Genomic DNA, 24,160 nt, shown 5'->3' with positions numbered 1-24,160 from the left:
CTCCTCCCTCTCTCTCTCTCTCTCTCTCTCTCTCTCTCTCTCTCTCCCTCTCTCTCTCATCCATCTTCCTTCTGTATATAAGCATCTACTCACCTGACCATCAACTAGCTGTCTCTCATCCACCTTCCCCTACCCCTGTCCATCCATCCATCCATCCATCCATCCATCCATCCATCCATCCATCCATCCAATGTTTCACCTCTCTCTTTAAATCTCCATCTCCGCCTCCCTCTATTGGCCATCACCATCCCCCTAAAGTCGTAGACATCCACAGGAGAGGGTGTGCGGATCTCACTGACAAGCAATAGGAGAGTAACCTCACCAAAACCTGCGTACACCCCTCTTTCTTAAACCTCAGTGTGTGACCTGGTCAACTGCAACTTGCCTCCGGTGCCTCCGTGTGAAGGAGGGCTCCAGCCAACCCTGACCAACCCTGGAGAGTGCAGACCCACCTTCGCCTGTGGTAAGGTTGCCATGGGGAGGAGCGGCTGCGGGGCCATTCTATCCTAGCCTTGGAAAGTCATCTTCTGTTTTGGGGACCAAGATTGTTTTGTTTTCTTTTTCAGCTAGCTGAACCTACATTTAGGGTACATTTGGAAAAAAGGGTTAAGGGCATATGTAATTGAGTTTTCTTTCTTTTTTTTTTTTATTCCCCTCCCCCGTCCCCTCCGTAATTGAGTTTTCTGACAGCCCTGACTATATCAGCCGCAGGTGTACCAGTGTGGATGCGGGTGCAGCCATGTCATTTGGGGGGTACATTAAGACACAGGAGTGCTGGAGAGGTAGCTCAGTGGTTGAAAGCACTGACTTCTCTTCCAGAGGACGCAGGTTTGATTGCCAACACCCGCATGACTCATAACTGTCTGTGTTAGCTGCAGTTCCAGGGGATCTGACACTCTTCTCTGGTCTCCGAAGGCACCAGGCACACATGTGTTGCACAGATATACATGTAGACAAAACATCAACACACTGAAATAAACTTCAAACAAGCTAACAAACACAAAGAAGATGATGGGGCTCAGGCAGTGAGATTTCAAACCCAACAGTTTCTTGTTTGCCTCGTTTTCTCTGCCACGGAGTGGAAGGGACATTGCCTTGCCTATCTTCCTCATGGAACCTTATTTTTAAACTCAATTAGGCTGTTTTTCTCTGTGGGCTTATATATTTAATCATAAAATACATTTTTAGCATAGAGGTGGGCTAAAATTAGACACGGTGAGACACGGAAATCTGTATTTAGTTACCAAGGGTCGCTTTCAGGTCTCGGGGTGTTCTTGGAACATCACTTGAGTTCCTCAGCTTTGGGGTTGAAGCGGTCACATTATAAGGAAGTTGGGATTAGGTGTAGGGTGCAAGAATGGGCTTGAACATCTATAAAATAACATTGTGGTGGTGACAGTGGCAGCATTTCATTTGTGCGTTGTTGGAGGTGGTAAGACCGGAGGGTGATGTTTGAGGCCCTTAGGTGGGGATAGGATCCTGCTAGCTGACAGCGTATGCAAGTGTCTACCAGTTATGATTTGCCTTGGTCCCTCCGGGCTTTAGGGGTGTGTGTCTGGTATCTCTCAGAGTCTGTGGTTGGGAGGACTGTGTCTCATCAACATGTTCTTAGTGGCCTCTCCATTCTCCATGAGGATTTACACCCTTGTATTTCTCATTAGTGCAGCATTCAGAAGAGTGACCATTTTGGAGGTATCTGAATATCCTATAGCCACCGAGCTGAGTGCATGTGCATGCCTGATTCAATACCCTGGGTCTGGTTCCTTAGAACCCTGCCTCAGCCAAGCACGTAGCACTAGTAGAGGATGGTGCTCCATGTGGCAAGACTGAGGCTGTCACCTGTATCCACCCCAGCCTGCAGGAAAGAAGAGTGCAAAAGAGTGTCCCCACCCACCTGTCCCCCGCATCGGACACCGACCCTTAGGAAGACCCAGTGCTGTGATGAGTATGAGTGTGCTTGCAGCTGCACCAACTCCACAGTGAGCTGCCCACTCGGGTACCTGGCCTCGGCCACCACCAACGACTGTGGCTGCACCACAACCACCTGTCTCCCCGACAAGGTAGGCACTGCCCACCTCTGGCCGCGATGCTGGCCCACTCATTGTTCTTCACAGGAGATTTGAACTTCCTAGCCCTCTTGCTCCCTGAACCAAGGGTGAGCAGTGAGTGTTCCTTCTCACGCACAGGGAAATGTCATTAACTCAGGAGGTAGTGACAGTGAATCTACTATGTATTCGTCAAGGCCAGACGCTGAGGTCACAGTCATCGATGTATGGCTTGAACAAGGTTAGCTAAGGAGAGACTGTGGTTGCAAGGATTATTTAGGGAGTAGTTAACAGTGTACTCATCTGTCCATTGCTTTTAGTCCATCCATGCATCCATCCATGCATGTATCCTCCGTCTCCACACACTCAAGCTTCTACAAAGTTTTAACAGACTGGTGTTATGTTAGAAGTTATAGGAACCATGTAGAATGCAATCCTGACTTCTGCTCTTGTTAGCATGTATCGCCTTAGTCTATATTTCCAACTGGTAAGCTATAAATAGCAGTCGAAAGAGGAGAGATCCACCATGATGGACTTGGTGTGTGGGGGAATATGGTTTCCCATTCCCTAAACCCTTTCCACACCATGGCTATCACTAATCGTTAATTGATTCTAAGTGAGTTCATTCCCGGAAACTTTGTCATCAGGTTTGTGTCCACCGAGGCACCATCTACCCCGTGGGCCGGTTCTGGGAGGAGGGTTGTGATACCTGCACCTGCACCGACATGGAGGATACTGTCATGGGCCTGCGGGTGGCCCAGTGCTCTCAGAAGCCCTGTGAAGACAGCTGCCAGCCAGTAAGTGGGGCACAAGGGCTGGGTGCTGCACAGAACCGTTGGGTAAGGAAGAGAGGAAGGGATGTAGGGGTTGGGAGGGAGGGAAGGAAGGAAGAGTATCTATCTGTCTATTATCTATCTATCTATCTATCTATCTATCTATCTATCTATCTATCCATCCATCCATCTATCTATCTAGAAAGAGAGAGGGAGAAAGGGATGGATGAATGGATGGATGGATGGATGGGTGTATAGAAAGGAAGGAAGAAAGAATACAGCATAGATCTTTAGCTAGACCATGTTTCCGAAAGTTCCATGCCTCCTAATATTCATTTAAGCTCTACATCCCATGGTTTACTCTGTTGATAAAGTTGGAATCCTCATTATCCAGTTACCACCCAAAGACCCCATTTTTAGACACCGGTGCATGTTGGTCAAACCCTCAATGCATGAATGTTTGGAGCAACACTTCAGATCCAGGCCTCGGAAGGTTGGGTAAAATGAAAGAAGTGTGAGAAAAAGATTGTCATTCGGCCCTTCTGTGGGCTGTCCTCGGCTCGTGGGTGTGGCTATTACATGGTGTTAAGTCCATACTGGTTTGAGCAGAGCCACAGGAAAATGTCGTCTTCATCCCCCCTCAGACACCACCCCAGCTAACCCTAGAACAGACCCACACTGAGTCTCCTATAATCCCGCCTTCTTCCATGCATGGCAGTGTTTCCACACAGACTGGCAATTTTTGGATCACTTGAGGTCTAGAACATGTGACCTGTACTCCCCAAATTCTGTCATTTTCTGCCAGGGAACTTGTTCTAGCACACCGAGGACTGCTCAGACCCTAGAAGGAGGGTCCACGTATCCTTAGGGAGACCTGTGGGTCAAACAAATCCTTTTTATGTGACTGGTTGGGTCATAGGTCTGTTGACAGCGATGTCACAAGCGTGAGAACAGTGCACTGTAATAGTATGTTAGGATGCTAGAGGATAGGAATGTTTTAGCTCTGCTCTAACACATTTGTGTGCTAACATACGCAGAGAAAATACTGAGGCATTGTTCGCTATGTAGCCCAGACTGGCCTCAAGCTTGTGTTGTTCCTGGTACAGTCTCATGAGTCCTGGGATTACAGGCATGTGCCAGACAGAATGCCTGCTTCCATTGTAATGTTAATCAGCCACTGCCATACATGTGGCCCATTGTTGATTGGAATGTCTGTATGGTACAGGATAATGTTTTATTCGTTCTCATGGTATTTATCAGGAGAAAGAAGAGTGAAGGCTGTTCTTTATGCTTGTCCATAGGAAATGAGGGGCCAGCATAGGAAGTGGAGTTGGCCACAGCTCTTCAACTCATCAGAACCAGCAACGTTTGGGTGACTTAGAGCAGCCCACAGCCCATTTTGTTAGGCAATGCAACTGAAACCCAAGTTTTCTGGTTTGAATATGAAATAGAGACTCCTGTATTGACTAGAATGCTTGGTTCCAGGTGGTAGGGCCATGTGGGTGGTGGCCGAAATTGCAGGAGGTAAGACCTACCTGGAAGAATTGGGAGAGTGTTTGTGAGGTTGGAATCTGGCTTCCATCCCTGTTTGGTTCCCTGTTTCCTGTTCTGCCATGAGGAACTTGGTCACAGCAACACAGAAGTCACCAATATCCCCAATGGTGCATGTACCAGTGGGATTCTGGGAAGAAGGATGGGGTCTTCAGCATATGGCCCCCAGATAGCCTCAACAGGGGACATGGCATCAGAACTCCATCCGCATGTCAGTCACGGTAATCATGGTTGAAGGATTGTCCTGCTATGGACATTAGGAATTTACTTTCCAGGGGTGAATGCCTGCACGGTGGGTGGCTATACTTTATACTTTCTTCTCTTAATTTGAGAGCCAGTGGAAACAGGATGAAAAAAGAGTAGGTTAGAGGGCCCGAGATGAGTCTTTTGACAAGACATATAAGGTAGAGAGTTTGGGGGAATAATGGAAAAGGAGATGAAAAAAACATTTGTTTTTGTTTGACTCTTCTGAGATTGTTGGGAGGGTGATTTAGCAAGAGGAATTCTGTAGTGTGGCTGGGGCATCTGGGCTTGAGAAGCCAGTGGGTTCCTGGGATCAAGGTAGCCAGGGATCATTTGTAATAGTGACGGTGTGAGGTGCATCAGAAGACTGCAGGAGTACAGCCATCCTGATGACTCGGCACTTTGAGAGGCTTAGGGAGGTATACCAGATGCCTGAAGGCATTGCTTAACTCCCCCAGGTTTCCCTGGGGTCTCTGCTTCTCTCATGGCCTTTGGCATGTGCTGTTTTATAGTGGAAAGTGCATAGAGTATATTATCCCAGTTCTTCAACTCTTCCGTAGCTCCCTGCACCTCATCTATGCACAGTAAGTGACTTGAGTCTTAGTTGATAAAAGGCTGGGGACCGCTTGCTGCGCACTGCTGTGACGCGGGTAGGGATGTCAATAAGTCCCATGGAGATGGTGTGAACTTGAGCTAAGTCTCTGGGGTGGTTGCACGTCCCCAGGGAAGCAGTGTTGGTACCTCTTCAGATTTGACCTTGCGCTTGAGTGTGCCTGGGGAGCCACGAATACTTGGCATCCCTGCTATCCAGATCAGCCAGCTTTTCCTTCTCTCTTAAGGACACAGCCTCGAGGTGAAGCCTTGCCCTGGGTTCTTTGCCCTGAGCGCCAGACTCAGCCACGCTGCCATTGTCATTTTTTGCCCATGATGTTCAGAGGAGAATTTTAATCTGAGTTTTTAAAAAGTTCTTTTAAAGTTTTAATTTTAGGTGTATGATCTATGTGTGTGCACTACATGCATGCCTGGTGGCCACACAGGTCAGAAGGGGCATTGGATCCCCTGTAACCAAAGTTACATGTGGTCGTGAGTTACCATGTAGGGGCTGAGAATCAAATCTGGGTCTTCTTAAGTACCCAGTAATCCATCCAGCCCCTTAATCTGGGTTCTTAATATTTTTGCCATATTAGAGGATCTTCCAGAGGCAAGATGGACTGACAAACTCCTAGCATGCTGGCCTTCCATGTGAGGGTCTCTGGGGGAAGGTCAGTCTCTATCTTTTCCTCACCACATTTTTTTTTAAATAGACACAATAATGTTTAAACTACTAGATAAATGTCAAGGATGCTCATGTCTACAAATTAGTGTGTTAGCTTGCTTTGCATCGCTATGACAAAGCACTTGAGAAAATCAGCTTGGAGGAAAGGTTAATTATGGCTCATGGTTTCAGTCTGTGCTCAGTCACTCTTTTCAGGGAGGCTGGATATCATTGTGGGGAAGGTATTGTGCAGCAAAGAAGTTTATCTTATGGTAATCAGGGAAGGGGAGAGATGGAGGAAGGGTGCAGAGACAGACTGGGTGTAGCATGAATTCTAATTGGTCTTAATAAATAAAACCTAGAGTCAGATATTAGGGCGTGAAAGCTGAAGGATCAGAGAAGCAGTGCAGCCACTAGAGAGACCTTTTACCTCTACCAGTGCTCAGACTGAAGGGGCGATCCTGTCCTCAGACTGTCCCCTCAGACTGCATCCTCAGACTGTTGTCTCCCCAGACTGCGTCCTCAGACTGCACTGAGCTCCTGTCTCCTCCTGCCTTATATTGCTGTCTCTTCCCAGCCATATCACTCCTGTCTCTACCTCCTAGTGCTAGGATTAAAGGCATGAGGTCCCAAGTGCTGGGATCACCTCTCTGTGAGCTTTGTTTTTCTCTTAGACAGATTCAGTATTGCCCAGGGTGGCCTTGAACTAACAGAGATCCCTCTGTCTCTGTCTCCCGAGTCCTGGGATTAAAGGTATGTTCCAATACTGCCTAACTTTTTGTGGCTTAACTCTGCACTCTGATCTTCAGGCAAGCTTTATTTGTTAAAACACAAACAAAATGTCACCCCAGCTGGGGTCCAAAATTGTCCTTCCAGGGAAAACCCTCAGTGATCCAATTTGTTTCCATTAGGCTCTGTCTCTAGAATTTTCTACCACCTCTCAGTAGTACCAGAGGCTAGAGGACAGCATGTGGTAATTTCAGGGACATTTAAGAGCCAAAGCATCACACACAGAGAGGAGCGCTAGGATCAAGATACACGTTTGCGCAGGTCCTCACCACAGAGCAAAGACTAGAACCCAGGCATTCGGAGGTTGTGTGGCAGTCAACAAGCTACCCTAGGTTTGGCCATTCATTAGGTGTGTCTAACTGAACTCTGGACTGTCTTCAGTATTCATGCACACTAGATGTTGGTCTCAACATGGAATGTTCTGAAGGGGGTGTTGATCTCTTCAGCCAGCAAAGACCTAGCTTAGTGACCCAGGGCTAGAGTCTCTTGGTCACTTCTTGGTGTGATTCTGAGGCTAGTGGGCAGCAAGGATGAAAATATCCAGCCCACATGTCTTGGTTAGGCCCAGGGATCAGCAATCCTGAAGCTTAGGTCAGCCCTGATTCTCAACTGCCGGTTTGGCCTCCACTCTGTGTTTTTGTTTTTCAGGGCTTCTCTTACGTTATCCGTGATGGGGAGTGCTGTGGAAGGTGCCTGCCCTCTGCTTGCAAGGTCCTGGCCGGCTCTCTGCGGGGAGATTCCCACTCTGCCTGGAAGAGTGTAGGTTTTGGCCCCTGGGGAAGTGGGAGAGGAAGGTGTTGAACTCCAACCTGGAAATCCATTTTGCTGTCCATCAGTTCTGGCCTGGTTTTCTTCTCCCTCTTCTTTACTTTTCCTACAGGGAACTTATCTGGCCATTGGCACTGTTGGGATCCCAGCTGGGTTCCCTTTCCCCCTTAGGAACTAGTTAAGGCTGTCTCAGACTTCCCATTTTGTGGATTCGAGGAGAAGCCTGGTGGCCTCCCTGAGAGATCTATAAATTCCCAGGGACTTATGGTCTCCAGCTCACGGTGACTCTGAGGTTACGCAGTCCCTCAGTGGTTGAGGGGGCTAGCCTTGTCATCTTGGATAGGAGGTGGTCCGTCAGGTTTTACTGGCTTCAAGCACTGTACTGTACTGTGCTGGTCAGCCCTGGACTTTGTCATTGACTTCCATAGAAACTTCCCCAGTGGATTGAGAGGGTGGAAAAATTTACAATTCAAAGCAACAAGAAGATTGTGTTCCTGCAAGTCTAGGTTTAGCATTTGGCTGCATTGCTGGCCCGTCTCCTGCTCTTTCCTGACTCCTCTGCCCGAGGAATTCCTTCCTACAGGAAGAACTACAGTTCAGAGCAGCTTGGGTAGCTGTCTTCTGTGATCCCTGGAGGTTCACTTTGGACAGCTCCTGAAGCCATTTTCCTTAAAGTATTTTTTTCTGTTTGTTTTTCTTTGACAGTTCCATACATTTATATAATAAATTTCAGTCATTTTCATGTCCTGTTCCCAACTCTCTCCTCTCCTTCTTCACCAGAGCCCTTCTTCTTAAAATGCCTCCCTCCTGTTTTCATGCTTTCTTTTTGTGTGTGGCCCACTGAGTTCAGTTAAAGTTTCTTTTCCTGGTATGGATAGGAGGTTATTATGAGAACATCAGTGGTTGCCCCCAACAGTTGTTAATTGCCAATTGCCCCTCAAGGGGGCTTCGTGGGCTCTCTTGTGTGCTACTATTTTTGAAGAGACATGACCCATCATCTCTTGACCCAAGAATGGAAACCATTGACAGATCAAAGGATGGACACCAAATTTTAGCCTGGTAAACCAATCAGTTTTATCGGGGTTACTTGCAGGAGCAGAAATGACTCATAGGAAGTTACATGAACAAAGCTCACCCCAGCATGGGTGACAGCACACTAGAGTTGGAAACCTGGAACCCACCACAGGGCCTGCAGGCAGCTCAGTGGGTTAGAGAGTTTCCTTTAAAGGCAGTTCAGCTGGTCTGAGCCTCTTCCATGCACCTTGGCTGGTCCCTTCTCTTATGGGCAACTCAGCTGGTCTTAGCTCCTTTTAGGAAGCTCAGCTAGTCTAGAGTGTCTCTAAGCAGCCTATAGCTCATATAACTTTGGAGAGGAGGAGGCCTAGTGATTCTGGTCAGTTTCAGCAACTTCCTGAAGACTTTTGAGTTGCATACCTTCCGATTTTAAGGAGTGCCCCTGCAAGATGGAATGTTTTGCCTCCTCTAACAACATCCTGTTTCTTAAAGACTTCCTTTCAGATGAAAGCTTTGTCTGGGAGGAAAATGCTGTACAGCAGGCTCCCCCACCTCCATGCTGAGGTTGAAGGGGCCAGTCTTGTGCTGGCCTTGTGCAGATAGCCATAGCTGCCATGAGGTTCTGAGTGCAACAGTGGGTCCTGTCTAGAAGACAGCTCTTTGGTAGCACATTTCCCTGTCTGGAATGTATATTCTTTCTACCCCTCTTCTATGATATTCCCTGAACCTTGAAGGAGTGCTTAAATCTGTCTTATTTAGGGCTGAACACTCTGCCATTCTGTATTCTTGGCACTTTGACCAGTTATGAGTGCCTGCATTAAAGTTCCAACTGTGTAAATGAGAAACTTCCCTGTCTCCCCATGGTTTTGGAGACATTTTTTTTTTTACAATGTATACCAGGCTGTCCTCGAACTCATGCCCCTGTACGCAGCCTCTTGAGTGTTGGGACTGCAAATGGGTACCATCATGCCATGCCCAAGTCATTTTACTAACAGCAAAGAACTGTCTCCTAGATAATCATAGCTGATGTCAGACTCAGAAGTTAAAGAGGATGGAGTTGGGAGATGCCAATTCCAGAGAGCCTCAGGGTCAGGGACATGTGACTTTGGCCTAGGATCTAGTCAGGGTGACTTAGACCCAGACTTATTGTGACGACCCCTGTCATTCCCTCCGTGAACATTACCCCATGGTTTCGATTTTGGTTTGAATGAGGGCTCACCTTCAGAGTCCAAAAAATTCCCCAAGAACAGCATGCTGCCCCAAGATGTTGGACCCTAGCCTTGCCTGGCACCGCTGATGGGTTCTGGTATTCTGCAGGTTGGCTCTCGGTGGGCTGTCCCCGAGAACCCCTGCCTCGTCAACGAGTGTGTCCGAGTGGAGGAGGCCGTCTTTGTGCAGCAGAGGAATATCTCCTGCCCACAGCTGGCTGTCCCCACCTGTCCCATAGGCTTCCAGCTGAGCTGTGAGAACTCAGCCTGCTGTCCCAGCTGTCACTGTGGTGAGTAGGGCTGGCCAGGCCTGGCTGGGCCTGGGTTTACCTTCAGGACTCTTTCTCCTCAGCTCCCTGAGGTCTCTGTCTGTTTGGCAACTCAGAGGAATGGACACAATCTACTATGGCGGTCACTACTGTGGCTGGGAGAAAGCAGATGAGAGGAGACAACGGGAGCTTTGTGCATGCCGCCATGGCTAGCTTGAGCCCAGCGATGGCGTTCTCCCCATCATCTTGTGCAATCCTGACTGGGGGTGGACTTGTCTTGGGCCAGGTTTCTCTGACGTTGGAACCACATTTCCTATAGTAAAGCATTGCTTCACCTAGGGGAAGGCATTTCTATCCCTGAACGCTGCTTGCAGAGAGACAGACAGCAATAACAAATCATAAGCTACTTTATTTTTCTTGCAAGCCCAGAGGACAACTGACCCATCTGTCCCCTAAACACAATCCCAGCTAACTAGTGCCTTAGAGGCTCTTCTGTTAGGATGGGAAGTACGGAATGGGGGAAGTTCTTATCTATTGGTTGAAAGGGAAAGAGAGGTCACTGGGGCCCAAGCAGGAAGACACACAACACCATGTGGGATGGGGTAAGGGGGATGTGGAGAACTTTTGGGAGTCAGAAGAGGGATAGAGAAGACTGGTAAGGGAGGCTTGAGGAGGGTGTGTCTACATTCATGTGTTACCTCTCTCCCCAGAACCTGTGGAAGCCTGCCTGCTCAATGGCACCATCATTGGGGTGAGTTGGAGCTGGTGGTGGCATGGGATGGGGGTGTGTGTGGGAAGGGTGGGTACAGACTTAGATGGAATTGAGGGAAAGCTGGAGACCTCTTTAGGGATCTTCAGCCTCATAGTCGCAGTGGGGCTACATTGCCCACTCTTCAGGGCTTGGACTGGCTGCCCTGCACTCACCTCCTGACCTGCACTCCAACATGTGGACATGGTTTTTAGCACATGTGAAACACAGTCACAGAGTGTATTTCCATCTAATACCTTTCCCACTGTCTGGCTACCTCTCTTTCTTTTCCCCATGTCCACACTTGATGTGGGGAGGCAGGATGGAACGGCCACAAGAGGTGGGGATACATCATCTCAGTGATGGCTACTAGCAGCCTCAGGCAAGCAGGCAGGCTTGAGGGGTGAGGCAGGAGGAGTGTCTGGCTGTGGGAAAACCTGACTCTGATTCTGTTTCCAGCCTGGGAAAAGTGTGATGGTTGACTTGTGCACGACCTGTCGCTGTGTTGTGCAAACAGGGGCCATCTCCAGGTTCAAGCTGGAGTGCAGGAAGACTACCTGTGCGGCCTGCCCCACGGTAAGAGAGCCTCCGAGGGACTAAGGGATGCTAGGCCTCTGTGGGACCCAAGCAACAGGACCTCACTGAGCTCCTTAAACCTTGCCTTTGTTCTGATTATGGCCGATATCTGACAACTATCAGGACGCTTACCCAAACTGTGTCCCTCAAAAATAATTGCAATTTAGTCTTACAAATTTTAAGCATTTTCTTCTTGTGTTTTTAAAAATAAACACAATATTTTCAAGGCATTTGATACTCACAGCTCTGTATCTTTAAAAACATATTTTAAGAAACATTACTGCCATACTCTGAAAACATTAAAAATTAGTCAAGAAATATTTGTGAGACCCTTGTAATGTGCAAGATCCTACACAGCCGTCATCTAAATGGATGTGACCTAATGTATACAATCTACTTTTCATTAGTAGGCATTCCGGTCATTTAAATAGTTTATCCCGAGGCTAGGGAGATGACTCAGGGGTAAAGCACTTGCAGTGCAAGCATGAGGATCTGAGTTCAAATCTCAGGAACTCACATAAAGTTGTGTGCAGTAGCATGTCTGGAATCTCACTGCTTCTACGGAGAGACAGGAGGCAGAGACAGAGAAAGTTCCTGGAAGCTTATGGGCCCCGGCATACAGGTTGGTGAGCAACAAAGGGACCCTGTCTCGAATAATGTGGACAGCCTGAAGTGGCCCTCTGACCTCCACAAGGCGCCTGTGGAAAATAAATTCCTATGTGCACACACATGCACACGCATACTCTTATTCTTTATTTTTTTGTCAAGTTGAGATTCTCAGTTGTTCTGGAGAGTACTGACAAGTAGATAATTTTTGTTTAGTAGGTGAAAAAAATCAATGTGCCATAGTTCAGAAGCATATTTTAGTTTAATCTACTCTTAATTTTAATTGACACATAAATTATATGTATTTGAGGTGTGTGATATTATTATTTCATTATGGCTTTAATCCTATGTAACAGGGATATTGTAGGCCTCCCACAGGCTGATGGGACCTAAGTGTCTGAAGAGGCCCTAGTTTCTCTTCCAGCTGCCCTTTGTGTTTGGGCTTCAGTTGTTTTAGACAATATGTTGGTAAATGAGCTTCCTGTGAGCTAAAGGCAGCAATTTTCACTCAGGTGACACCAGAGGGGTCTTCCTATCAGCTCTACAAAGACATAGGATGGGTGGGGGGCCGTCGGGGCCTCTGTGAGTACTGCAGATCGCAGGGGAAGTGGCACCTGGGAAGGACAGGGACAGGACAGGGACAGAGTGGGAGCGGAGAGGTCATGTGTGTGCTTCCAGCTTTTATTAGAATAAGGGACATGCGACCTACATCTTCCATGACACTTACACAGTGTCAGGCTCAAAGCGGGACTTAATGGAAGGTCAGTGGAATGGACGGCCCTGTGGGAGCCGCAACTCTTTCTGATAGCGTGGTTCAATTCAAAGAGAATGCATATGCTTTGATGAAAAAGAAACCAATTAAACACAGATTCTTAATCTTTGGCGAAATTGCAGTTGTTGTTTTAGGATTTGGGGTTTAGCATGTGCATGCAAAACCAGCTCCCCCTACAGCAGCTGAGGCCTTCTTCATGGAGTCTGGAATTGCAGGCCACCTTTCTCCTTTGCTGTCTGCTGACCTGCATCCCAGGCAGTGAGGAAACAGATTCACACCATTGTCATTTGGAAGCTGAGCTGGGGCTAGGGTAGGGGGTGGGGCTGTAGTTTGTGTGGGTGAGGGAGGTCTATCAACCCCCTCCCCCAGCAGCAGCACCCCCTGGTGTTCAGAAAGTGTGGTACAGTCACTTCCTCTGCCTCCAGAGGTGCTGTATGTATTTGAAAACACATGCCCGTGTTGTTCTATATTATTCCTTTTTTTCTCCAACAGTTTCATAACTTGCTAGGGCAGTGTGGCCCCCTTTAGAATCACTAGATTAGCCACATTCTACATTTTTTTTTTGCAAACTTTGCTGAGAATTGCCTCAGCTGGTCCTATTGTAGGTGGGTATCTTTAATTGGTCTTGATACTCCTTGAAGGACCTCAGTAAGGCCCTGGGGGCAGGGCAACCATAATGAGTGACATCTAGGTAGACCTCTTTGCTGCCTCCATCAATACACAGTGTTAGCATCACCTCTCACGGAGACCGGAACAAGATGGTTTGTGCTGAGTTGGGAGAAGAGGTTTGAGAGACGAACATAGGGAAAGAGGAGAGGCTGCTCTGCCGTGGACTGCTCAGCTGGCTTCCCACAACAAGACGAAGGTCGAACATGAATGTCCAAGATGGAGGACGGGGAGCAGCCAGCAGATAGAAGCAGAGGTCAGGGAAGGGCAAGAGCAAGGTGAAACAGTTGCCGGGGTGTGGTTAGCAAGGCGGAGCTTTGGGACAAGGTGGGACACAGGAAGCAGAACTAAAATGGCTGTAACTAGGACTCACTGGCTGTAGCAGGGATGTCCCTGGCTGGCTGGGAACTTGATCCCCTGATGGAGGAAGAGTTGGTCTTCTCTTACAGTGATTGGAGAGTCCAGTGATAGCCAGAGACAGTGTGTGTGTGTGTGTGTGTGTGTGTGTGTGTGTGTACTTTCCACAATAAGTTGATTGTTTAATTGGATGTCCAGGGGAGTGGCACCTGCTGGCAGTGGCCACCTGGGTGTCCTGTGCTCAGGCAGGTCCTCTTCCTGTCCCCTTATTGTTCTGGGCCTAGTAATGGCTGCAACTACTTCACAGGGGAGCAGACATGGTGAGGGTCGGGGGTGGGGGATTGTTGGGAGAGGAAGGGACCTGTTTTCTTTCACACACTCCTGTGCTGATGCATAGCCTTCTGGTCTCCAAGGCCCCACCATCCCTGAAAACTACAGCTTCCTTATTCGCCACCCTCTTGCTCTTCCCTTTCTATTCCTAGTCCTCTCTGCTTTTTCTATTCCTGGCTGGGCTCTGCCTCCCTGGGGTGTGGGCTGCCCTCCCAGCCACTCTCTACCCGTTCCTACCACAGCCCCTTCTTCACTTGCAGCTGTCTCCTAGCTTCTTGGGTAAAGAGAAACTTTGCCCCCTTTTCCTGCTCAGGACACCATTTTCTATGCGGTTCTGCCACTCGCTAAAAATGCTCCAATACAAGTTCCCGTGAAACCAGCCTGACAGAAGCTTCATTGGACTCAGAACCAATCAATCAGTCACATTCACCCGGTGCCTAGTCCTTCTCTTTTCTTCCTCTCTCATTTTCCTTGCTAGTATACCTTCCAGGGACTGTGCATTTTCAAACCAGGTTCAACTTCAGGACTGAAGCTCTATCATGTGGTCCTCAATTCCAATAGCATCATTTCAAAGTGGTGCTTTTGACCCCTGGCCCAGGCTCCCTGCCTCTGTGTTGAGTTCCATCCTCATGTTCCACCCCTAGAAGGCACATTGAGTTCATAGGTTAATTTACGAGGAGCAAATTACTTAAATTCACTTCTGGGCAAGCTTACTGATGTCTGCCCTTCCTGTCGGCAGAGACTTCGTTGGGATGTAACACTGGTTGGTTAAAGTTTTGGTTTTGTTTTTGCTTTTATTTTGTTTTCCCTGTATTTCAAGATAGAATCTTATATTGTAGCCTAGGCTGGCCTAAAACGTAAGGATATTTTTCCTGCTTTAGCCTCCTGAATGCCAGGATTAGGCATTAGGCACTGTGCTTAGAATGTTACAGAGTTTTGTTGTGGGTCTTCCAGACCCCAGTGAATAGTTCCAGTGTGGTGATCCCTGAAAGTGGCCAAGTGAAAACAAGAATGGCAAGAGTTGGTATTTGGCAGAACTAAATCTATATTTTTATTTTATTTATTTATTTCTGTGTGTCCCCTCTCCTCTCTCTGTGTGTCTGTGTTTACATGCAAAAGCCAGAGGTCAGCTGTCCAACTTGTCTTTTAGACACGGCCTCTCATTTTAAGTTTTTGTTCAAGAAATCCATATTTCAAGGCCATGAAAATACTCTTTTTTATTTTTTAAAGGGTCATAGTTTGAGTTTTGTGTTTAGATCTATGACCACTGGGGATTTAGTTTTGCATGCGTGTGTCCCCCCCTACATACATACACACATGCACACTCCCCCAGTGCACCCCTACACACACACACACACACACACACACACACACACACACACACACACTACCCCCACCAACAGTATTTAAGCCACACCCCCAATGTGGCTATGTAGTGATTCCAGCACCATCTATTGACAGATTACCTTTCCTCTCACTAAGTTATCTTGATACCTGTGTAAAAAGCGAATTGCCTGCAGATATGTAGATCTATTGCTGGGTTCCCTTTTCTAGTCATCCGATTAATGTGTGAATCCGTGGTTACATCCTTGACTTGATGACTGTAGCTTTACAGTGAGTCTTGAATCAGATAGTGTAAGGCTTTCAGATTTGTTCTGTTACAAGACTGGGTGATCGTATGTCATTTTATTTCCATAAAACTTTAGTTTCAACTCTTTACTTTTTATGAAAAGATTTTAAAAGTTTACTGGATTGCCCAGAATATACTTTAGTCTTAAGAGAGTGAACATCTTGACGGTCCTGAGTTTTTTCATCCTTGAATACAGTATATCTCTCCATTTATTTAGGTTTTCTCTCAGTCTGCTTGCCCCACTCTGAGAAAATACTGACACTAGGTAACGTCCGTCTTAAGGACGGGGTCTTGCCAGGCTGGCCTTGAATTCTCAGTCTTCCGCAGGTGCTGGGATTATGCACATTTAGCATCACACCCAGTGAGAAAAGGTAATTTTTAAAGAAAAAATTATTTTCTCACAATTCTGGAGGTTGGCAAGTCTAAAATTATGACCTCCCTGTTGACTTGCTGTCCAGCCCATTCCTCATAGGCGATGCTCTCTTAGGATGTCGTCCCATCACGCGGGCAGAAGGCATATTGGTCAGTCTTGCCTACAAGGGATTGATTTCATCCATGAGGGCAGATCCCTCAACTCTCAGTCATTTTCCCAAAGATCCCAGCCTCTCACCATTGTCCCTTTGAGGTTTAAGTTTCAGCATTTAAAATATAGAGGGACTTATGCATTCCCACTGCAGCATCGGCTCTAACTTTTCTCCAAGTGATCTGTGGGTTTTAATGTAGGCGTATTGCACATACTTTTAAAAGTTTATTTCATAGAATTTTAGTGTTTTATGTAGTATTATAAATAGAATTTTAAAGTGTTATGTTCGTATCATTTATTGATACTATGCAATTAATTTTTTAGCACATTGATCCTGTATCTGTATTCCACAGCCTTGGCAAATTCACTGATTAAATGGAGTAATAATAGCATTTTAATTATTTATTTTTTTGCAGAACAGATCCCTAAGGATCTTTTATGTAAACAAATTATGATGCTTTCAACTAAAGACAGATTTTACTTTTTCTTTTGAAATATTTATAATTTCTGTTTATTTTTCTTGTATTTTTTAAAACTTCTTTTGAGACAGGATTTCTCTGTGTAACATCTCTGACTGTCCCGGAACTTGCTCTGTAGACTACGCTGGCCTTGAACTCACAGAGATCTGCCTGCCTCTGCCTCTCAAGTGCTGGGATCAAAGGTGTGCACCACCAAGCCAGGCTATTTTTCTTGTTCATTGTACTGGTGTGATAATGAATAGAAGTGATGAGTATAACTGTTTTAATCGACTGGGGACCGGTTCTCTGAGCATGACAGGAGTGTATCACTTTTTAATCACATGGAAGAAATTCCTTTCTAGTCATACGGTGATGAGAGACTAAATTGTGAATAATTCTTTGAATTTTGTCAGATAGCTTTTTATTTTTAGACAATCTGATAGTTTCCCCTTAACTCTGGAAAACATGAAGAATTACATTGTTTGTTTCACGTGGTGAGGTTACCATTGTTGTGAATAAACCTCATCTAGTCATGGCATGGTACCCTTTCTACATCTACTACTAGATCTATTTATAATTAAAAATGGGACTTTCATGTCTATGATGGAAGAGTGAGAGGCTTCTGATTTTCACCTTTTAAATACAATGCCTTAGATAGGCTCTTGTATCAGGGTTATCCTTTTGGTGTCTGTAAGTTCGTGTCTTTGCAAATTTTCCTTAGACAGCCAAGTTGTTTACCTAGCTCCCCCACACTGTTTCTTCTGATGTGTGGCAGATGAACTTTTTGCTCACATCTCTTGAGTGTCTGTCTGTCCTTTGTCCCTGGGCTTCTTCCAGGCTTCTCAGTACTCACATAACTAAAGGTTAACCAAATACTTGAGGGGAGTTTACACAGAGCTTTGTAGGCTTCCTTGTTTGGATTTCTTCTTTTTGAGTCTTCAGGTCTTCTAGCAGTTCTGAACTCTGTCTTTTACGTTGTCAGGAGTAGACTCATCTAAAATTCTTCTTGAGTTCTGGCATTCCAGGGCCCTACAAACTGCCCAATGGGAAAAGACATTAAAATGTGAATTTTGTTCATTATTCTTCAGTTTTTTCAAGGGTCAACCAACAATTTATTTCTGATTTTGCCGCTAATAGTTGTTTTACATCTGTCTGTCATTTGCTGTGGTTATCTGAGGGGTGGGGTCTGTCCAATACAAGCCACTGTGCCACCAATAGAACCAGATCTGCATACAAAGGGTCTTAAGGAGGACAGTGTCATGGTGGGCATTTCTTAAGACAGTCATTCTAATGGACATGTGATAATCTATGTATGGTAGGAGGCAAGGGCAGAGGCAGGGAGACAGAATAAGGCTTTGCCAGAGTCAGTAGGGGTTGATTATGACTAACAGTGGATGCGCATGAGATGCAAGACTTGGTAATGGCTGTGGTGGAAGCACTAGAAAAATAGATGGAGGAGTCATTATAACAGCCACATGTCCAGTTCGAGCAGCTAGGTCATCTGCCAAGATAAAGAAAACTGGAAGAAGATGATATTTGGTGTACCAAAAAAAAAAAAAGTCAAGTTTCATTTTGGATAGAAGTCTCAAGGTGATTAGACGAACAGTCATCTAGTACACAATTGGTTTTATAAATTCAGAGCTCAGTGGAGAAGTCTTCTCTGATAATTCAGATTGCTGCAAATGGAGTGAGATGCACATATTTGGAGGGAAGAAATGTCAGAGGGAGTGAGACCTGGAAAAGTCTAGTCAGGGTAGGATGTTAGTTGAACTCTGGGAACAGCTATGGAATGTCAGCCAAACTCTGGGGGTACATATGGGATGTTGGCTGGATTCTGGAAGTAACTGTGGGATGTCAGCTGAACTCTGGGAGTAAGCATGGGATGTCAGCTGAATTCTGGGTGTAACTATGGGATGTCAGCTGAACTCTGGGAACAGCCATGGGATGTTGGCTGAACTCTGGGAGTAACTATGGGATTGCGGAGGCAAGAAGCCAGTCTGGTGAGCCGAGTTATAACTGCGGGGCTCTGGGCATTTAACCATGGCTGATTTCTTTCCTGGATACAGGGCTATCGTGAAGAGAAGAACGAGGGTGAATGCTGTGGGAGATGCTTGCCTACAGCTTGTACTATTCAGCTAAGAGGAGGACAGATCATGACATTGAAGGTGGGAACGAACTGAACTCAGGAGTCTCCTCTCACGCTCCGTTGGTTCCTCCCTGGGAGGGGTGTCTTTTCTTCAAGCAGGAGGACTAGCTTGGGCTCATTGCTGGCCTCACTTCGTCTTCTAAGGGAAGTGCAGATGACTTGTGGAAGGCACAGGGTTTCCTCATTGATTTTGTTAGACTTTTGCATTCCTGACAAACATATAGTTGGTGTATGACCTCATCTAGAGCAGATTCATTTTATTTTGAAAAAGATTTTCTGTGGACTTGAGGCCCTGTGGGCCTGGACAGGCAATCAGGGTGAGCAGACCCCCTGTGACCTCTGGAACTAACTGGCGGGTCTGAGGCGGTGTCTTGGTTCACAGCATATCTGGCTATCAATGAGTTTACTGTCACTGCATCTCCATCTTGTAAGTACGTGGCCAGAAGAGTCCGGGGACTTCCTGTATTTCTGCGGCTGTCGTCATAGTAGATAAATGATGGCGCTGAGACACGGGCTCCAGTCTGTATTCTGAGTGTGTTGTTTGTATACATCGTCTCATCCCTTTTCTGTAGTTCTCCACATTGTTTTAGCAATTCAGAGTCGCAAGGCCATGGCCGGCAGTTGTTTTGGATCCAAACGCTGTCGTTAATTCGTTCTGTCGAGTCTCCTCTTTCTTTACAGAGAGATGAGACGCTCCAGGATGGTTGTGACAGCCATTTCTGCAAGGTCAACGAGAGAGGAGAGTACATCTGGGAGAAGAGGGTCACAGGCTGCCCGCCCTTTGATGAACACAGGTGTCTGGCTGAAGGCGTGAGTAGTTGGAATTCAGACTCTCTTTGTCTTAAAAGATCTCACTGTTGGACTCCAAGGTGGAGTTGTGCGCAACAGTCAGGGCAACTCTTATGCAGTCTCACAGTGGCCAAGACAGATCCATGCATGGGTAGAGGAACTGGTGAGATGGTCATGGAGAGAATTCTCTGAGGCGGAGGATGCTTTGAAAATAGCTGGTCACCAGAGGGAAGCCATGATCTTTGAATAGGAAGACAGGACATTGATTGTAGGGCAAAAAGCCAGAGCCTACTTCCGGGTTTGAAAACTCACCCAAAGCTACCAATCTCTGATCTCAAAAACCCACCAATGTCTGGGCTTTCCTTGGAATCTCACCAATTCTTACCCTGGAAATCTCTGTCTCCAAGACACCCTGCATAAAGCCTGCCTCCTGCCCAGTTCCCTGCTGCTTCTCACCCAACCAGAGGCAGTCACCCCCATGTGTCTTTCTCAATGAATCTCTTATGTGAGCTTTGTTGTGCGGTGACTTGGTGGTATTCCTTGGCTCCTCTCAGAACTGCAGCCCTTGTATAGGGGAAACCTTTCCCTTCAGAGCTGTAACACTTAAATGGACCCTATTTCATTTTTTTTCCTGGGGATTAAGACTATTTTGACTAGGTAAAATATCCAGTTGGTTCACAATTGTGATGGAAAAGCCGTTTACACCTGGGGGTTTCAGCTCAGAGCTCTGCGCTCAGAGCCAGGAATTCACGTGACCTGAGAGCTCAGCCAGGTTGAATCATTTCGCTTGATCTTGTACTTTTCTTTTTGTCTTAGGGGAAAATCATGAAAATACCAGGCACCTGCTGTGATACATGTGAGTCCATTCCTAACAGCCTATGCTTTGACATCCATTAGACCAAGGCCAGGCACCATTTTTTGAAGAAAACCTTATTCCAGAAAAACGGTTCTTACCCTATCAGTTTTCATTATGCGCATCCCTTTGGTCAACTGCCTTCCCTTCCTGACCTTCATTAGCCCACAGCCTGCTCAGATCTCATGGAATGCCATGAAGCAACTACTTCCTGATTCCTCCCATCTCCATCTCTAGCCTCTTACGAACCTTAGAACCTTTGATTGTTCATATATCTATCATGAGGGAGCATCAGAAGACCAGTCCAAGTTTATGGCCTTATTTTCATCAACCTTGGTCCCACTTGACCGTATTAGTGGCTTTGATTGGGAGAGCCAATCAGAGGTGGGCGGTTTGGAGATGTGCACCAGGTAGTAGGTTCCCCATCCATTTTGTGTTCATGAGCACAATTTTTTTTTTTTTGCTTAGACTAATATTTATTTCTTCTTTTAGTTTAGTTTGTTTAGTTTGAATTTAGAGTCGTGAACTCATGCTTGGTTGAAGTTAGAGAAGAGTGAAAACATGAATGCCCTCTGTCATTTTTCTTTTCTTGGTGGCTTTGCTATCGCATCCCCAGTGACTGCCATCTCCCAACTGCAGAGGAGGAAACACACTCTGAGAGTGTTTCCTCGCAGATTTTCCTCTGAACAGTCTAAGTTTATGAATTTAGGAAGTCATCAGAGAAGACGCTATTCTTGGGATTTGGTTAAGAGGCCGCTCTCTACAAAACCAGCAATAAAGAGTCTTCCATGGCCAACATGCTCGGGAGGCTGTAAGGCCTCCTAGAAGGAAAGTAAGCTAGGCTTAAGGATTTAACCTTACAACAAGAGAATATTGCACATGGGCTCCAGATTCACCCTCTTGTGCGGTTGGAAAATTTTCTGTCCAACAAGAAGTTAGTCTGAAGTTGGGAGGCAGGCTAATATGTCTACAGGGCTGGCCTACATGTGGAATCATGCAGCATGGGAAACTGTCAGGACTCAGAGCATCATAGTGAGCTGGTAGCAGAGCTTAGACTTCCCAGGGAGTCAAGCAGAGCTTCAGGAGTAAAGGCCACTGTATATAATAATACTCATGTCAATGGCATTGAAGTAGCAACGCTCAAGGAGATGGTGGCCCAAAGGTTCTTAGGAGTCTCCCAGCCTCTGTAGAGGGAGTGAATAGGTCTGTGTGGTCATGGCATTTGTCTTCTTAGCCAAGGACAGGGATGGACTGATATTAATTTTATCTAGTGGCGACTTCATTGTCCATTAGCTTCTGTGTATAGTTACAGCATGACAAGATTGCTCAGGCCAAGACGTTTTTCCGAATTTCAAATTATATAAAAGCAAGCCTCATCCATCTATATGACCAAAGCACAGCCAACCTAGGCTCCTTCTGCAATTAAAATTGTGCCATTAAGTGAGTTATCCAGTAGCAATGATATCTCTGAATTGGAGGAGCCAGGAGCAACTGGGGTGAGCTTGAGAAACTTAATTCCTCCTCCTGCAACTGGCTCTGGCTAATTGTTGATAGAAAGAGGACCCTTTCCAACTTAGGGAAGGCGCCAGATGTGGAAAAATGCTCTGTAGAACCACAGCCAGCCAGCCCTCCCATTCCACCCCTCCCCTGTTCTATAGGTGAGGAACCCGACTGCAAGGACATCACAGCCAAGCTGCAGTATGTCAAAGTGGGAGACTGTAAGTCCCAAGAGCAAGTGGACATTCACTACTGCCAGGTAAGGCTGTGCGACTCCAAGACGTCTTGGGAGCGAAAGGGTAAAGTTTCCTTAGTCGTCATCTAGAAGAACCTGGAAAAGTTACAAGGAAGAGAGATACGAGAAACGATAAACAATGCTTTTTAAAGTGATTGTTTCATTTAGGGAGTAGAATTGTTGGACCCAGAAGTAAGACCAAAGCCAATCTTGTAAAGAGACTGGGAAGTCATTTCTTCAAGATGGGGACTCAGGATTAGTCAGTGTGTGTAGAAACCACAGCAAGAGGGATTTGGGTGTGTGTGTGTGTGTAATAACTGGAGAAAGGTAGTTCCTGAGAGCCACCTTTACGGGTTGCCTAACTCTCCCAGGTGCTTCTGGGTGAGGCAGGGCCCGTCTTGCTTAGGAAGGCAGGAGGAGGATGGGTGCAGGCTGTCCCAGTCCTGCCGCCCCATTCAGGATCGCCATGCCTCATTCCTCTGCTCTATTACAGGGCAAGTGTGCCAGCAAAGCCGTGTACTCCATTGACATTGAGGATGTGCAGGAACAATGTTCCTGCTGCTCGCCCTCGAGGACAGAGCCTATGCGTGTGCCCTTGCACTGTGCCAACGGCTCCGTCGTGTACCACGAGGTCATCAATGCCATGCAGTGCAGGTGCTCTCCTCGGAAATGCAGCAAGTGAGGACTGCAGAGATGCAGTGGAGCCCCACTGCTGCCTGTGCCATGGCCTGACCAGCCAGAGAGTCCCTCCAACCCTTGTGCATCCTGCCCTTGTGCCCTCCTGGGCCCACAATAAAGACCAAGCTCTTGTCTTCACGAAGGCTGGTTGGTGGTGGACTGTGTCTGACGTCTGAAATGGCAGTTGTGGCCTAAGTCTGAGGTCTGAGGGTAGTTTTGAGGAGCAAACACAGGGTTCCACAAATGCTCCTAGCCCAGTGTCTGGGACCTAGGTTGTCTACTACCAGAAAGCAGTGGAATTACAGCATCTTCTGTGTGGGAAGAGATGGGGTGGAGGTGTTTCTCCAGAAGCTTAGCCTGGGTGATCTGAACCTGTAAACATATACTTAGGAACTCAGCCAGCTTGCTTCTGTGCCTGACAGAGAGGTGTGCCCTGCAACTGGGCTTTTGCTGTCAGGGTGGATGACATGGTGGCGAGGCATGACGAACTCCCAAGCATCTTAGCAGTCCCTGCAGAAGGGAGGTACCCGGAGACTGGATGCCAGCGGATGCAGAAGCCAGGTCCCATCACAGGCTCAGTTATAGCAGATGAGCGCCAGGCTCAGGGGCAGCCGTGGGCTCTACCTGTGGTACTCACCCAAGTGTCCTGTCTCCAACAACCCCTAATGCCTTATAGACTCAGTTTCTCTCTCTCTCTCTCTCTCTCTCTCTCTCTCTCTCTCTCTCTCTCCCCCCCCCCCCCCCCCCCCCCCCCCCCCCCCCCCCCCCCCCCCCCCCCCCCCCCCCCCCCTCTCCTCCTCCTCCTCCTCCTCCTCCTCCTCCTCCTCCTCCTCCTCCTCCTCTTCCTCCTCCTCCTCCTTTGAGACAGGGTTTCTCTGTAGCTTTGGTGCCTGTCCTGGAACTAGCTCTTGTAGACCAGGCTGGCCTCAAACTCACAGAGATCCTCCTGCCTCTGCCTTCCAAGTGCTGGGATTAAAGGCATGCACCACCACCTCCCGGCTTAGACTCAGTTTCTTTATCCATAAAATTAGCATGGTCATCTCATTTATACGATCGCCAGGATCAGTAGCTTGTGCTTAAGATAAAGCTTGAATTGTCCAAGTGATCTCAAAGTGCTCTAGTGTAAGAGATGAGTGTAAAAATGAGAAACCCGTTCTGACAGGTAGGAACAAGGGACTCCAGCAACACCAGTGGCAGAGCTTTGGGGACTTCCTGTATCTATGGCTGACATGTTGACTGTTGTGAGCACTAGGCTAGCTGCCAGGCCCTACCTGCTCCAGACATCCTAGTGGAAGGGTAGCATTGAGAACACACAGCATCTAGTTTCCAGACCCCTAGGTGGTCTGTCACGCTCACGTGCAGGTGCACTTTCTTTGAAATC

At 47.1% G+C, this 24,160-nt stretch overlaps 1 protein-coding gene across 3 annotated transcripts in view; it reads left to right on the top strand.

Annotated features, from left to right (window-relative positions):
- The window catches only part of Vwf (von Willebrand factor), a 148,847-nt gene extending 125,930 nt beyond the window's left edge, over nt 1–22,917 (top strand). For all 3 annotated transcript variants that reach the window (XM_050164059.1, XM_050164058.1, XM_050164057.1), the window contains exons 41-52: nt 359–463; nt 1,855–2,060; nt 2,693–2,842; nt 7,305–7,415; nt 9,756–9,936; nt 10,626–10,666; nt 11,123–11,239; nt 18,648–18,746; nt 19,409–19,537; nt 20,333–20,372; nt 22,028–22,125; nt 22,595–22,917. In XM_050164059.1, the coding sequence (XP_050020016.1) occupies nt 359–463; nt 1,855–2,060; nt 2,693–2,842; nt 7,305–7,415; nt 9,756–9,936; nt 10,626–10,666; nt 11,123–11,239; nt 18,648–18,746; nt 19,409–19,537; nt 20,333–20,372; nt 22,028–22,125; nt 22,595–22,783 (1,466 nt within the window). In that variant the 3' untranslated portion in view covers nt 22,784–22,917. The remainder of the gene's footprint in view (nt 1–358; nt 464–1,854; nt 2,061–2,692; nt 2,843–7,304; nt 7,416–9,755; nt 9,937–10,625; nt 10,667–11,122; nt 11,240–18,647; nt 18,747–19,408; nt 19,538–20,332; nt 20,373–22,027; nt 22,126–22,594) is intronic.
- The last annotated feature ends 1,243 nt before the right edge of the window (nt 22,918–24,160 follow it).

This window comes from Alexandromys fortis, unplaced genomic scaffold (genome assembly GCF_014885135.2).
Source record: "Alexandromys fortis isolate MF-2015 unplaced genomic scaffold, M_Fortis_MF-2015_v1.1 scaffold_150, whole genome shotgun sequence".
NCBI classification, from domain to species: domain Eukaryota; kingdom Metazoa; phylum Chordata; class Mammalia; order Rodentia; family Cricetidae; genus Alexandromys; species Alexandromys fortis.
The sequence above is the reverse complement of the archived record's forward strand: the minus strand, read 5'-3'. Positions and strand labels throughout refer to the sequence as shown.